General features: G+C 35.7%; 1 protein-coding gene across 1 annotated transcript in view; it reads left to right on the top strand.

Moving 5' to 3' along the window:
- PSPC1 (paraspeckle component 1) overlaps positions 1 to 16863 on the top strand; it is a 37753-nt gene that overhangs the window by 215 nt on the left and 20675 nt on the right. The window contains exons 1-6 of the mRNA XM_010186234.1: positions 1 to 272; positions 2109 to 2410; positions 5076 to 5171; positions 6168 to 6352; positions 11364 to 11448; positions 12496 to 12604. The exon at positions 1 to 272 is cut by the window's left edge and continues 215 nt beyond it. Of these exons, the coding sequence (XP_010184536.1) occupies positions 1 to 272; positions 2109 to 2410; positions 5076 to 5171; positions 6168 to 6352; positions 11364 to 11448; positions 12496 to 12604 (1049 nt within the window). The remainder of the gene's footprint in view (positions 273 to 2108; positions 2411 to 5075; positions 5172 to 6167; positions 6353 to 11363; positions 11449 to 12495; positions 12605 to 16863) is intronic.

Raw genomic sequence — 16863 nt, forward strand, 5'->3', positions numbered from 1 at the left:
GGGGCCTAGAAACGGACAGTGAGGCGGCGGCGGCCATGGCGTTAGTGCCGAGCAAAGAAGGTGGAGATGAAGAGCAGGAGGTTGGGTTCACCATCGATATCAAAAGCTTTCTCAAACCCGGCGAGAAGAGCTACACGCAGCGCTGCCGGCTGTTTGTGGGGAATCTGCCTACTGATATCACGGAGGAAGATTTTAAGCGTCTCTTCGAGCGCTATGGGGAGCCTAGCGAGGTCTTCATCAACCGGGACCGCGGCTTTGGCTTCATTCGCCTGGTGAGCATTCGCGCGAGCCTCTGGGGCTGCCCCGTCACCCACGGGCTGCCTCTGCAAGCGGGAGGCTTCTGTCCCTTGGTCCCCCACGCCTTCCCTTGTCGGGAGGGTGTAAAAAAAGTGGCTGCCTCTCGTTCTCCATCTCCTAGCAGCTAGCGGCGTTCCCGCAGCTTCCTCTTCTTTTCCCCCCCTCCCCTATTTGCCTCCATATATCCGAGCCAGAGGCCTGCATTGTGAGCAGCCTTCCCAGCCTTCGCCTTTAGGTTCCCACCTCACTACGCGGCACTCCGCTTCTTTCAGGGCCCCTCCACCAGTTACCATTTACGTGCTGCTATCACGGGTACTCCTGTAGCCTGTTTCTCTTCAATGAATGGAAATTGTGGTTGCGCGATCTGCTCTGTTCGTGTAATACCTGTATAAGGGTTTTCCTTACTAAACTGGAGGAATTTATTGTACTTTAGGATTAGAGAAAAATCCTTTGTGAAGAAGCAAATTTCAGCCCGTACAGCTCATTACGCGTATAGTTTTGGTCTATGAAAACACGATTAATTTTAGAGACTAAGCAGCGTTGTTTAGAAATACCAGTGCTCACACATCGTGAAAACGGAACATGTAATCTCAGAACGGCAAAGAAATGGGACCTTGACTGGTTTAAATGGCTTGTGTCCGGATAAGATTAGATTTTCTGGGATAAGACAATGTTTGGTCCAATATGCTCGAGTAAGCATGCAAAAAGGAATAATCCGAAAAGCTTATGATACTGTATTTAAATGTCGTTTTAATGTGTAGGATTAGTTTTCATAACTGCCGTGTCTAGAATGCACTGACTTATATTGTTCTGGGAGTAGCTTTTGAGTGCTTTGGATGTCTCTAGTTAGGATTTTACCATATATTTTACTGCTTAGGTTTTTTTCTGCTTGGTTGTCATCTTAAGTGCTTGTGATATTCTGCCATACCTACCCTGAGAAACTCAAACCTGAAATAGCAAGTTTCTGGAGGAAGTGTGATATGTTTACATGTCGCTACTCAATTTTCCATGTAACATAGATAGAGCTTTTATCTGAACTTCCCTTTTATGTTTAGGGAATATGTTTGGTTTTTTTTAACAATTTACTTAATTGAACTGTGGAGAAAATGGCTATGATCTAAAGAATAATTTCTTGAACTGTAAGGTATTGTAGATATCAAACTTGGTGAAAAATGTCTGAAATGAGGAAAAAAGGCAGTTAATGTTACAGATGATCTCATGGATGTGGGTGCAGAAAGCCTATGAATGCGAGAAGAACGAATATATGAGCAAAAAAGGGTAATATAATGAATTGTTGATGAAATTCAAATTGGATATCCATTGAGAGTTCATCCAACAGTTAGTAGTGACTGAGTGTGATACTTTCACTTACGTAAAAACAAAACCCCAAACAAAAACCCAAAGTACCTTAGATTCTGTAGTGTAATCTTGGAAAATACTTGTTTCCTACTATATGTAGTTAGGGATGCAGAATAAAACATTTGAGTAGGTGAATGTAAAAAAGTTTCAAGTTTTCAACTCTGCTAAAAGCCTTTACAGAGCAGCACAAATGTATCCATCATAATGAGAATTTAAGTCCCATAGTGTGCAACAAATTGTTTTGCCTGTGTCGTTTTTTGGAATAAATCATAGAGAATGACAAATGCATATTTTATTTTTTTTTCCAATCAGTAGACAGAAACCTTGAGGTTTAAAAAAAAATAAAAACAAAATCGTGACTTTTCCATGGAATGAGGAGGATGGAGTGTGCAGAAGTGATATCTATTGTCTTTGAAAATAAAATATATAAATTCTTTTATGTCTTGAAAAAGGAATCTAGGACACTGGCTGAAATAGCAAAGGCAGAACTTGACGGTACTATTTTGAAGAGCAGACCACTTCGAATTCGATTTGCTACACATGGAGCTGCTCTGACGGTCAAGAATCTTTCACCTGTGGTTTCTAATGAGCTGCTGGAACAAGCATTCTCCCAGTTCGGGCCAGTGGAAAGAGCTGTTGTTGTAGTAGATGATCGTGGCAGAGCTACAGGAAAAGGTTTTGTAGAGTTTGCAGCAAAACCACCTGCACGGAAAGCTCTAGAAAGATGCAGCGATGGGGCGTTCTTGCTAACAACGTAAGTTCACAGGCTTTCGTTTTAAATTGTGCCAGTGTATATTTCTGATCTGAAGGAAAACTGCATTCATGAGTATTCCCTATTTCTTACTGTATTTTCAAATTATGAAAGCCATGAGATGAGAAATGAAGGTGTTTTAACTGAATACCCCAAATACACCTGATCTTTTTTTTTGAGGAAAACCATCTTTTTCTGCTTACTGTTTATGAGACTTGTAATTACTGTATGAGAGTCTGATAGCAACATTTTGCTTTTGTCTACATGTCTATATATTTTTTTCCCTAAAAAATAAGGGTTTTTGTAGTGACACTTTCTTTTCATTGATTGCAGTCTTCCTGATCTCAGTAAGAATGCGACAAAATAATATTCCTCTGTTTCTTAACAAAACAGCTTGCTTACATTACTCATATTTCAGTAAAGTGAGGACAGTCTTCCTGCCTATATTTCTATCTCAAGTGTTATTTGTGACTCAAAAGGCCAGAAGTACTCCTTTGGGATTTTGTTTTTTATTGGTGGTTTGGTGGGGGGTTTTTTGTTTGGTTTTTGTTTGTTTTGTTTTGTTTTGTTTTTTAAATGAAGACCTGAATTCTGCAGAAGTTCATGGCATCGATCTCTGGAAAACTTTCTATTTCAAGGGCAAGGAAGCTTGTAAATTACAACACTTCTCTCTTGCATCTGATTTCTGTACTTGCTGAAGAGAGTTGGCAACTGCTGTGCTTTAACACATCCACTAGTGACATTTTCAAATTCTTTCTTGGAGACTGTGTGAAGTGGTAGCTATTCAGGATATTTTTTTGTTTTTATTTTTCTGATTCTCATTTGGGAAAATGAGGCTGTGGTTCTACAGCATGGAAGCTTGCTGCCATCGAATTGGAGAACTTGTAGTTCTTTTTCTCTTCCTGCCTTGATGGTGCTGTTTATCTTTTATCTGTTTGGGAACTTTCTGATACTTCCATAAGCCACTTGTGCTTCCTAAAACCACAGAAAAGTATTTAGCAGTTTTTGTTGCATTCATTTTTCTGTTAAAGCATATGAAGGTGCTTACTAACGTGGATGCTATGAACATCAGGTCCAGCAGAAGATACGGCAGGAGAAAATGTTGCCAGGAGGAGACTGCAAGTGGGGAAAAGATCTGGAACAAGTTTCTCATGATAATCTCATAAATCTTGTGTGCCGCTGAACTGCCCTGGTGGCTATGTAGTAAATGCAATCTGAATACGTCTTTACTGTTATCAGTAGATGCCAGTAGTTTGTTCTGATCCCCTGGGTTTTCTTGACGTTAGTATTTGAATGGAAGCACGGTGAGCCAAACCAGGGAACTAATCTAGTTCAGTGTTACATGAATGCTATTCTTGGTATGAGAGATGTCACAGGGCAAAAGAAGCTATGGAATGAGGGAACGTATTCTTGTTTTACCAGCTGGAAGGATTTGTTGGACTGAAATGGCCATCTAACTGTGGCCTGAGTGAATAAAAAGCACGTGATTTTTATCTTGGTTAGGTGGCTGACAGGTTCCCTAGTGCACAGTTGCAAAGATAATTAGCATGAATCTGCTGCAATGTTACTTTGATGTTCTGCTTCAGCATCTAAAATTTTACATTTTAAGCTGAAAATTCTTGGCCTCATCAGCAGAAAATATTTCAGTTAATAGGCTAAATATATAAAAACTAGGCATTTGAAATGTTAATGTAGAGATATAAAATTGTTGTTTTAAATCATAAGTTAACACCACAGTTCAGTTGCATTTAAATCACAGAACTGCCAGCAACTGGCATGCAGTGATTCCAAACTTCATCTTTTTTTATCTGCACTTGATGCCCAAAGTTTGTTTTTGCAGCTGTGATGTTGTTCAAATAATGTAGATTTTTTTCTGTGAAAAGATCTGCGAAGTGAAAAAGGTGTATAATACAATAAATTGGCACTGGTGTTTTGAAAATAGTGTCTCTAGCTCTTTTCTTACCACTTTAAGGTGTGTATTACAGGCTGTGCTCCCAAGACTATGCAAAGCACTTTTCACACAATTCAGGATCTTTATACTGCTATCCTTGGTGGTACTGGCTAACACTTGCCTCTGATTACTACAGATAATGAGAATTCAAGGAAGGTATTTTCAGAGATAATAAGGATTCTGATTTGTGAGTTCAAAGAAGGGGTTTTTAAACAATTGAAGCAGAAATTATTTTCTAATTTTCCCTGGAATATTAATGCCAAATTACTAAACTGTTGTCAATTGTAGAGTAACTTTCAAAAGTGACTTTTAATATTCTGTGGAAATATGAATAGGTTGTGTTGCTCTGGTTTCAGTTTGGTGCTTTCCAAATATAATAGTGGCCAGTATGTTGCCTCACTGAAAACAAAGTTAGTTCCTTCCTAAATATTTTGTAATTGTTTATAAATTTGGCTTTGAGGGTTGTCTTTTTTATTTTTATATTTAAATAAGTCTTAGCAAACAGAATGATATCAAATGAATTGTGACTTCTAGGCAGAGTAGTTGGTTTTGGGCATAGAAACAAATGTTTTCAAAGATAATTTTAAAGTCAGAATTCATTAGAATTCAATTTAAGAGTTTACAGGACGCATGAGTTATAGATAACATATGTTAATTTTATGGAGTGTTTTCTCAAAATACTGAAATAACTTTTATTAAATTGAAACTGTCTTCCAGAACTCCTCGACCTGTTGTGGTAGAACCAATGGAGCAATTTGATGATGAAGATGGGCTCCCAGAGAAGCTGATGCAAAAAACACAACAGTATCACAAGTAAGTTGTGTTTAGCTTTATTTTATAAAACATGATTTATGTTACTTAGTTGGCTTAGTAAATATACAACAATTTTTATTTGAGTTTCTGTAACAGGAAGTAGTGTTTTGTATGTTGTGCTGTTTTCTGTCAAAGGATTAAATAGGACCTTGCCAAAATACCTTAATTATAGTAAAATTCAGATTTGACTTGTTGATTGAACATTCTTTACATTTACTAAAGTAGGCAGATAAATCAGTTGGAGCTTGTTACCAGGCAAGATTTTATGGATTAGAGGTGTAGTCTAATCCTGCAGAGATTTGTATACCTACAGATTTTTTGTTCTGTGAATAGCCCCATAACTGTTGGTAAAGTCAGAGGAGTGTAAATCTTAGCAGCTTCCACGGTTCAGATAAAACTTTGATTATAACATGAGAAAGTGAGTCTTGATCATGAAATGGAAGAGAAGTCACCTAATCTGATTAGAATAATTTTTAATATTGAAATCTGATTGCCATTTAGAGATCCTGTTGCTTGAAGCCAAAATGCTTATTTCTGGTAAGGCTTTCGGATACCACTTTTTAAAAATGTGCCACTGTTAGTTACAGTAGTTGGTGTTAGAATGTGAGATAAAATGTTGGCACCTTTTAATATTTCAAGATCCTGGCTAATACTCTGAGCTGTCTAGTAAGCTTTGGTATTTATTTAAATAACTGGTTTTATGAACTGACTGCTTTAGAAGGGCAAACACAATCTTAGTATTTTGTACTGATGTAAATGGGAATTTGTATCTTAAAATATATAAATGGAACAGATCTTTATTTGGACAATTTCACTGATAATATTACTTGTTTTAACAGCTGAATTAAGTTTTGACTGGCTTAGAGTGTAGTCATCTGACAAGTTGATTTAAAGTCAGATCTACACTTAAAGTGATTGTTTATAAATTCGTTGGCTGTTGCAGATGTTGATCTAAATGTGTCCTTCTGTACATTTTAATTACAAAATTTTTATTAGACCTCCACGTTTTGCTCAGCCTGGAACATTTGAGTTTGAGTATGCTTCGCGGTGGAAGGCTCTTGATGAGATGGAAAAGCAACAGCGTGAACAGGTTGACAGGAACATTAGAGAAGCCAAAGAGAAGCTAGAGGCAGAAATGGAAGCAGCTAGACATGAACATCAGCTAATGCTGATGAGGCAAGGTAAAATCAGATAATCTACTACTATTAAATTTGTTTTGTCACAGATTTTCTTTGTGTATCATATTAAGCTGTATTTTAAACTTTTTTGCCAGGTGCTACTTAATTAAAAGTGAGAAAAAGGGAGTAGTATTTCTCCTTACATAGACTCCTTGATGATTAGCAGAGATGAAATTGAGAAAGGAATGATTGTCTAGATGTGCTTTCTTTTTAAATTTGTCTAGTTTAAGTAGTTTATGTAAAGAAATTGAGTGATAGCTTCACACTTATGAGTAAAATTATTTTCTATTTTTGGTGTTACTTAGGGTACTACATAGGACTAAGTACTGTTTGTGAGCCACATGCAAGAAAATATAAAAAATTATAGCTGTACTTCTGGCTGGTATGATTTTAAATGTTACAGTAGCTATTGTTACTTTTTTCCCCCCTTTGAAACCCAGCCAGGAAGTCTGACATATGCATAGTGTATGTAACAACTCAAAAGAACTCAGTTGCCATGAATTTCAGTTGTTCTTGAAATTCAAAGATCGTGTATCCCCCTTTTGTAATTAAGAGGTCCAAACAATTAGTCTTCTGCTAATGTGGGGGGAAAAAAATCGTCTAGCCATTGCTTTCAAGCCCTGTCTTTAAGAATGGAGCTGGGTGGCCCTTGTGGTTCGTGGACAGAGAGGACAGTAGCAGGGCGAGTATCTGGTATTTTCTGCTTGCTACCCCTCTCTCTCTCTTTTTTTTTTTCTTCCCCAAAACGTTGCATGAATGAAATCATTGCTTTTCAGTTCAGAACTATTGAACTACTCTTTGGTTTTAGTTACCTCTGTATGACTGCTAAATTGAAAGACTTTTAAGTAGGTAAGGTTTAATTATACTGTAGATCTGTTGGAAAGGATCTCAAGATCTGTTGCATGAATGAAACACTGAAGTTATTTTCAATTTTTGTTTAAGGGAGATAATGGCTACCTAAAGAGATTCTTATCCCCAAGTGTTAGATCATAGGACAGGGCAATAACTAGCTTGATAGGCTGAACAGGAGTGCTGTGTCACTTCTCGAAGTTCTGAGTGGTGGATTCATTTCAAAACTTAAACCCAGGTAACTCCTACTAGCTGTTTGCTACAATTACTTGGCTTTACTTAATGCTCACTCTTGGGAGAGGACATTTTTTCGATAGTGCGACTTCCCTGTGTGAGACTGGTTTATCTTAATTTTTTCTGCTGACTTGAATGTCATGGTGAAAATATTTGTATGAGCTGGATTAGAGTATATTCACTAGGTTGGTGGAATTAAAGCACCTAAATGCTTTGATACATTGAATGTAAACACATAGTCTTTTAAAATCTGTTTTAAAACATTTTTGTAACTGGAAAAGAGATTGAATGGAGCATATTTCATTTTTTACACGGTATTTCTTGAATCTACTGTAACTGAAAGTTGTCATTAGGAAAAAGTTTTCTCAGCCTGTTTATTCTAAATAGGCATGCTTGTTTTTAGTGCGAAAGCATATTGTTTATATAAGATACTGTGCTGAAATACAGAGCGTACTACAGTAAAAAACCTATTTTGGGATACAAAATAGTTATTGTTGAAATGACAACTGTTAGGTTGTTTCTTGGTTTATTTTTCAAGCAAAAAATGTTAAAGCATTTGTGTTGCATGTAAGCATAGGCATAGCTTGCAGGTGAGGAATGTGAATGTTAATGTAATATAACAGCAATGCCTATAACAGGCGGTACAGACCCCCTTTTCAATTAGACACGTATTTTTGTTAATTTTGTGTATATATACGATATTGGTAAAGATAATTTAGTGCTGAAAATACATGTTGGGTAAATTTATCATTAACTAATTAGTATTTTACGGTGTTAATGATCCAGTTCTAGAACTCTTTATATTCTTTATTTTTTTTATAATTTTTCCTCCTGTTGCCTGTACTTGACAGCAAGGTTAGGGATTGATTTTTCCTATATTGTCATACCTTAATGTTTTAAACTGAGACAAGGAGACAGTGGCCTGTTTATTAAGGTAGGAAAGGTCTTGATAGTAAAACATGGAAGAACAGCTTATGTTTTGTGAATCTTAGGGTTTCTTTTAAGGATATTGTGAGGGAAAAGAATATGCCTTTTGTGAATATCTATTAAGCTCCACTTTTATATGGGAAAAGAAAATAATTGCTCCTGTTAAATAGCCACTGGAATATGAATGCTTTTGGCGCTAATATTCCAGTGAGGAAATACAGTTTTTGTTAGTGTGGGAAGAGGTGTTTTTCCCTTTCCCCTTTGGTTAACAGAGTACTTTGCTTTGGTAGCAACTGACTTGGAATTTTGTTGAGATTATTAGGTTTCTGCTTATTCAGCTGCAGATACTTGATTTGCCAAACTCTAGGAGATTAGTAAACATTCCTTCTGTTTTAATCTCACCAACTTTCCAGCTTCAGTATGTATGAAAATAAGGTTTTTTTTCCTCTTGTATTTATTTTAAGACATTAGCTGCTTCTAAATCTTGTTGGTCTGAACAGTGTCTCTGGTCAGTTCAGACCATGGCAAGAATGTTAAAATCAATGAGATTGTATCACAGGGTTTTTAAGAAAGATGCAAAGAAACTTTTGAGACATCTGAACCTAGAATTACCTTTTTTGGATACTTGATGCAGAAACCACAGACTTAAAGGTGTATTGAAATAATTTTACTGCAATATGAAGTACGATGTATTAGTTGTCAGGTGCTAAAAAGAAGATGGAAGGGTGAGGTTATTAAAGTCCTCATATGAAAATTTTCTAGAAATTGCTTTATGAGAGCTAGCGGGACTTGAACATGTTGCTTAAGTACTCAGCATTTTGTGGTGTGGTATTAATACTGAAGGTAGACTTCATTCTTTTGATGTGTATAATTTTTCACTTTTTAAGTGTCATATTTTGACAGATTGAGTCAGAAGTAATTTGTAAAGCAGAATACGTGTTTCCATGTGTAAGTAAATTGACATGATGTTTCTGATCTACATATCGGTGGTATGCTTCAGACTTTTATAAATATTCCCTCAAAATAGTGGTTAAATAGTTTATGAAAATAATGGAAAAGGTGACTGTATTTAACCAGAAACTTCATTCTTTATCAGTTGTGTGGTAGCTGTGCATTTGTTCTCGGTTTCTAGAACCTGAAAAATCATCAGATTAAAACAACTTAGAGATCTTTTTGAACTTGGTATTCCTGCCTATAGGATTAACTTCTGAGGTGAGAGTACACTGCCTTCTGCTCTGCAGAAGATTGAGTATAAAATGAAGACCTTGCCTGTTTGGAAGCACAAGAAAGTACAGAAGCTAATAATAATAATACCTTGTCTTTTTTTCTTTCACAGCTGCTTTAGTGTAATTTTTTTTCTATTCGGGGAAAGGGCTTGTGTTGAACCTGTCACTCCAGAATTACCATCACTGCAGATCTTGTAGTATGAATGGATTTGTGCACACCTTGAACTTCCAGTTCTGTAATTTTCATCTGGCTAGTAAGGCTTTGTGCCAATATTCTGCCCTTGTCAAATGGTATTGGATCATAAATTGGTATATTGGGCTTTTACTGCCTTTCCTTAAATTGTTAGTATTTTAATCAGAACTATGCTGTGGAAAAATTAAGAGAACACTGGGAAAAGTAGGACTCTACATCTTAAGAGTAGAGGAGTAAATGACAAATTTGTAGCAAATAGTGGTCAAAGTAGGAAATCCTGTGCCAGTGTATTAACACAAGAGAAAACAAATGGTAAATAAATTTTAAAGAACAAAGAACTGACAAGGAAACAACTTTTTCAACAGCAGACAACGTTTAGCATAGGATGGATACAATTATCTCTGTAAACCATGACACAACCTAAAGGTTAATTTTAAGAGAAAAAAGTGCACTTGTGCTCTGAAATAATCTAAAGGTTGAAATAAAAAAAAAGGGGGGGTAAAAAAAAGAAAAAATGTGTCTGTGGCACTTTCCAAGTATCAGCTTAACAGTGACCAAGCTTGCTGTGGCAAGCACTGTTGCAGAGAAGCAACCCTGGGACTTTGTGATCTCAGTGAATCTTCAGTGTAATCATATCCTACTTAAGTGTCAAATGTGTTAATTTTGCAGAAGAGATTGTAAAACGAAGCATGTGAACTGTGCTTGAGAAATGCATGGAGTAGTTGAACTGAAGCATAAAAGGCATTTAATAGGTGGTATAGTGCAATGGTCCTCATGGTGTTTGTAAATAATGTCATGTGGCCAATATCCCATGAAGGTAGAAAAGGCAGCTAATGGTTTTCTAATAAAAAATAGAATGAATATTCGTTGAAGAAAGCATAAATTTGCAGGCAGAAATAAATAATGTAACTGATTGGAAACTAGTACAGCAAAAGTAATCAGTATTAGTTGGTAGCCACTTTTAAAGAGCATTTTAAGTGCTTTCTAAGAGAATACGGCTGTTCCTTTCTGGTCCTAAAGATTAGTCATTTATAAGTTGCTATAAGCAGAGTCATGCGATAAATCTCGGTGGAGGTTCAGATTACAGGCACATGAAGTTCATATCACTTTTTTCTGTTGTGTGCCATGCAGTGGTCTGCAATAGGTAGTGGAGAATATAAACCCATATCTGTTGTACTAGTTTTATTTCTAGTGTGTATTTAGCAGTACACAGCATTGTGAGAAAATGGATACGTTGCCATAGATGTAAAACCAGGATGTGATTTAAGTGTTTGAGAGTTGTTTTTCCTTTTCTATTTTTGAGGACTTTAGATTTCTGTTGCCATAACCTGCTTTGGAGAGTTTGCTAGTCCCGTACCTTTCTGTAAGCTGTGGATCCAATATGTTTTTTCATATACTAGACTTAGCTTTATAGGAAGGAACTAGTTAAATGTGTTAAGAAAAGTCTTTAAAAATTCTGTAATTTATTTTAAAAAATTCTTTACATTCTTTTAAAAAACCTGTGATCTGACAGTAATAGCAATTTTCCATGTTGCCACATTGCTGATTGGCAGCTTTTATCTTACTACATTTTTAATCCTGTTAGATCTCATGCGACGTCAAGAAGAATTGCGGCGTTTGGAAGAACTTCGAAATCAAGAACTTCAAAAACGCAAGCAGATACAACTGAGGTATTTTGTCTTCTACTGTGCAAAGGTGTAGCATGCTGCTGCTGTAAGCCTGTGTGAATTTAGATGCTCAAGCTTGTAGAGATTACTTTTAATTAATATATTTATATAAATTCTGCTGCTAAAAAGTTGCTTTTCAAAGCATAATGTGTGATGTTTCTGATAACTTTCTTGAACAGAAAAGTTATCTCATGCTAATACAAAAGAATGTTTTCAGTATTGATTTTTTTCCCCATTTATTTCAGCTCTACTAGTTCTATTGTAGATTTCTGAGCTAACTAGTGTAGAAATGTCTTAACATATATATTTTTTTTGTTTCATGTGATTTATTTTAACCTTGTGACTGAAGCATAGCTGTATTAGATGTGAACTTGCTTCTACGATTTATGCGCGAGTGATCTGCATGTGGAACAGCAGCATTGCAGGTGTATAGTCTGACATGAGATTTTTTGGGGTATTTTCACTTTATTCTGGTATTTTCCTGTAAGATCTGATTCATTCTGATTCATACAAATACTTGCTTTCATGCCTCTACTAAAATTTAAGAAAACAAGTGTGTCATCATGTTAATTCAGTTTATACTTTTAATGTTAAATATCACAAGAAATGTAGATTTAAAAATACCAAAACAACCAAAAAACCAAAAAAACCCACAAAACACAAAAACCCAAACAAACAAAAAAACAAACCAAACCAAATCATGAACACTTCGTAGAGTTAAAATGTGTCTTTTGACAGTAGTGACATGTTTTAATCTATAGCAACTTAAAAACTGGAGTATTTTGACCTGCTTACCAATATGTAGCCCAAAGAATATAGGTATAGAATGTACTGGTATTGTAGTAATCTGTATTCCAGTTTTAAAACAAAGTAATGAATGCTTCAGTAATATTCAGACCCATCAGATGGAGTAGATTAGTGCCTTACACTATATATTAAAAAAAAAAGACCAGTTTTGTTTGTATGCTTGATCTTATCTCCTGAGACTAAGTACAAGCCTGAACAGGTCAAGGGTCTTTAAGTTAACATAGTTTTTGAAAAACATTCTAGACATGAAGAAGAACATCGACGACGTGAAGAAGAGATGCTACGTCAGAGGGAACAGGAGGAGTTACGACGACAGCAGGAGGGAGGATTTAAGCCAAATTTCATGGACAATGTAAGTAAAATTCTGATGAAAGTACAAGTGGTAAAAGAATGCTTTTTTTATTGTAGTATTTTTGTATACTAGCTGGTGAGCTGCCACCTTCTTGTTTACTGTTTTTCCTTCAGCACTGCATTGTTCTCATGAGTGGAATGGTACAAATATAGTAGTGCAGTTACTCACTTGTATGATGCCATCACTTTTCCCACAAGCTAGTGATGTAACAGTTAAGTGAAGGTGTTAGATAATAATTTGCCTTTTTTTTATTTGGGAAATTATTTTTCCAGTAAAATAATAGAATTTTTTCTAAGTGGGAGGTCATGGGAATAAGTTATGTTTCCATGAGAAAGTTCCCTAGTTTGACTGAAGGTTTAAATTTTAAACCAGTTCAGGCTGTTAAGCTGGTTTGAATTGCTTGTTTTGGTTTATACTTAACTAAGACTAATATACTTCAGAAACAAAATGGGCAGTGTCAACTTCACGTGGAGCCTAAAATCACTCTTTGCTTTGACCCTACTGTAAAACTAGATGAGGAAAACCTCGAAATCTTTAGTAAAGGAGACTGAAGGGTTGAAAAAGTGGGAAAATAAATGGTTCTTTGCTATAATTTCTACATTCTTTATATTAGTATTTTAGGTGTATTCTGCCTCTGAAGACTCATACTGCAAGTATTACAAAAATAGTGGTATCAGAGGAGTCAGCTTCTAAATTTTCATGATGATCTATTTTGGTCAAGGGTATGATTTTATTTTTTCCTGCCAACCAAAGCAGTTAAATGAATGCAACCTGTATTGTGAATGCTTTAGTTTCATGTAAGAAAGATACATTTTTACTGCTACAGCTACTCTCGGTGAGGAAGCAATGAGTCTACACAATACTCTTTTACATTATTATAATAACTGTAGTCTGCAGGAGGGAATTTTGCTCCCCTGTACAGGTACATAAAAAAAATAGTGCTGATTTCTCAGTTACTTTCTGATTTATTGTTTTGTGGAAGAAATACCTATTTTACATTTTATACCATAATATTGTAGGATTGAGAAGAGTATATTATATATGATCCAAGACATCCTAAGAGAAGTTAGAAACTAAAAGATGTCCTGTTACCAGCAGGACATCATTTTTCTCTATCCTCTGCCCCTTGGTGTTTTTAGTAAAGAGGAAGAGGAAGCAAAATTGATCCTTTGATGTTACTAAGAGCTATCAGTTAACTTCACTGATTGTGTTTTTTGAGAAACTTGCAGCAGAAAACAAGCAATCATTTATTTCCATATGTACTTACATTGCCAAAGAAAACTGGTTTCAGCATGTCTTTTGTTTGGGGTGTTGAAGGACAAGAATTCAAAACTCATAATGTCCTTTATTAAACATACTCGTAAAATAGCATTTAACAATTGTCTGATGTAATTTAGAAATAGCGCTTAGTGATTGTGACTTCTGTAGTGCCAAATGTGAAATTCCATTTCACCTTAATATCTTCACATAGCATCTTTTGGGGTGGCCTGACTTTCTGACCCTGTGAGCTACCTGTTAAAATCCTCCTGTGGCTGATCTGTGAGACCCTGCTACATGTTGCATTGTGCCGCAGGAGAGAGAAACTGGGGAGCCAACCCACAGGCTTGAGATGGCAGTAGCTCCCTCAGATTTCATTGCTGTTGGGAGATTGTGGCCTATACCTTGCAGCTTGGAGTACTGGGAAAACTGGATAATGTTGGCCACAGCAACCTCTGCTGGTTTTCTTTTTGCAGCTGTCTTGAGATAATGTTACCTTAGCCCCTGTGCTTGAATTGCTTGCCACAGTTTGGCCATCCTCGTGCTTATCTGTGTCTTTAAATTCCGAAGTCTGTGTGAATAGAAACTGTTGGTGTGCTGGATATGGCAAAAATGTAGTGTAAGAAGGGAAAAGGGATGGTTCAAATGGAAAGCACTTCAATCACTATGTATAATTTTTGCGACTTTTATACAATAACATTTTTTGAGGGGGGGAAAGGTAAAAGTGGAATAATGCTTTGGAAGAGTGTAGCTTTTCCACTGAGTTGCGTTACTGGAATTGTGTGTTCATCTGGAACTAATTAATACACTGCAAGAACGTATAGATGTAGCTGTGCAGTGACAACCCTACCAAAGGTCTTATAAGCTATATAAATGGATACGTATTACAGGCTGTGATTTTTAATATCATGTGAACTTGAAGTGGCATATACAATAATTTAAAAAAAATGTTTACTCTTCAGACTATTTAGTATTCTGGTCATGTGTTATGTTTTACTTATAATGTCCTTTGAACTTTGAAAGAGGAAGAATTGAAACAAAATTGAAAGTTATGTATTTGCTTTTTTAGGAACTGTCTTTAAGTGCAGCTATGGAACTCTAAGCATGGCTTGTCATTCTATAGGTGTTCATTATAACAGGACTTTAGGTAACTGTACTTAAATTGTATAGCGTGAATGGGAGTTTGAGAAAGCCTTTGCATTTTGTAGCAGAGAATTGTAAACCATTCCTAGAGATTGCAAAATGATACATAAAATCTTTTCAATTTAGTAGAATTTCTTATACAACTAACTTTTTTATTATTCTTACTAATACTTGTTTACTATGAACAGACTCCATCTGGTATCATTACTTGTAGTCTCAGATTACAGTTGTGCATACACTGAAAAAAGTTACTCTCTAAAGAGTTGAACAGTTGCCTCTTGGTGAAAATAGTTTTATTACACCCGTGGATAGTTTTTTTACCATATCTTGTCTTGATAAACTCTTTTGGCGTAATCATTATGACATATTAAAGTCTTCTGCCAGTGATATATTTAGAAGAAAAATAATATTTGTTTCTAATCCTTGTTTCTGTTTCTTAAAAGCTTTGAAAAGTAAGCTTCCTTCACTTATATCCTATCCCTTTTTACTGTTCAGTATAAAAGAAGGACATAAATGGTAAGTGTAATGAAAACCAGAATTGGAACCTCTCATATAAGGCTGCAGTATTAGGCTTTCCTGTTTAAAGTTTTTCTGTATCTTTTCCCCTAACTTGCTAAACTTTGATTTTTTTTAGTATGGCTACTTTTGAAGAACATCTTATGATTAAGTTTAACGCAGTTACCAATTGCTCAGTTTAGTTACAGATAATAAAAATATTTTCTGTGTGGGGATTTATCTTCCTGGAACATTCTTGTTCAAGGTGATGTTGTATGTTAAAAAAAAAATCAATTGTATTGTTACTTTAATGGGCAACCTAGTGATACCTAAGCAATTTTTTAGTCTAGTTGTGTGATCTCCAGTAGGAAAGTTACTGATAAACACTTCTGTATTGGCTAGGGTTTTTCCCTTGCTTTCTAAAAGTTGCTTAGTTGAAATCTGCTGTTACGGCTCAATATAGCTGCATACTAATTTCATGACAGCTTAAGCAGGAAACTTGTTTTCCTGTAATATTTTGCATATGTATTTCTTGCTAACAGAGGAGCTCGCTGATGATCAGTGAAAAGAGCATTTTATTTTTCAGCAGCACCAATATTTTTTCTTAAAAATACAGTACTTCCAAGTGCTAGTAATACATTAATTATTTAAACTGTGTAATGGTGACTGTCCTATTGTGAATGGCTTACATAGGTTCACATTATTAAATCTCCATTAGAGCCTTTTTACCAAATAACTGCAGTTCCTGGATCTACTCTTATTCATGTTACCAGCTTAGATTAGTGAAAAGAGAGTGATTTGGAGTTAGTGTATTAAAATAATTTCCATGTGTGTACAAAAGAGACCAAAAAATGTAGGAGTTGTAGTCTTATTTTTATGGTGTACTCTAGTAACACTGCAAAATAGTGTCAGGTGGGTATTGTACTTAATGAAACAATACTGGCCTGTAGTTTACAGCTCTTCTTACTGATGGTTTAAAGAGGGAGTTGAGATTTTTGGGTGTCCTTGTCCTCTTTCCTCCAAGGAAACTTCTTCTTTTTCAAGTGTAACTTGTTTCTTCAGTTCCATCTTGTGAATACTTACTGTTCTTTTATGTGAGACTGTATATTAAGTACTTAACATTTTTATCTCCTGTTTTTTTCAAGAATTATTCCTAGATAATGTTTTGCTTTCCTTCAGTTTTTGTTACACAGAAGTTCTGCTGCTCAAGTGTGTTGTGTAAGTATCAAAGTGGCAGCCGGTAAAGCAGTGGAGATTACCTCAACAGCAGAGATTGTAGTGGACTTGGATCAAAAGCTGTAAGACAGATGAGAGGAAGGGAGTAAAAAGCATTTCCCAAAACAGCAACAAAATTCACAGCTTCA

This window comes from Mesitornis unicolor, unplaced genomic scaffold, assembly GCF_000695765.1.
Source record: "Mesitornis unicolor isolate BGI_N332 unplaced genomic scaffold, ASM69576v1 scaffold396, whole genome shotgun sequence".
In the NCBI taxonomy this organism is placed as follows: Eukaryota; Metazoa; Chordata; class Aves; order Mesitornithiformes; family Mesitornithidae; genus Mesitornis; species Mesitornis unicolor.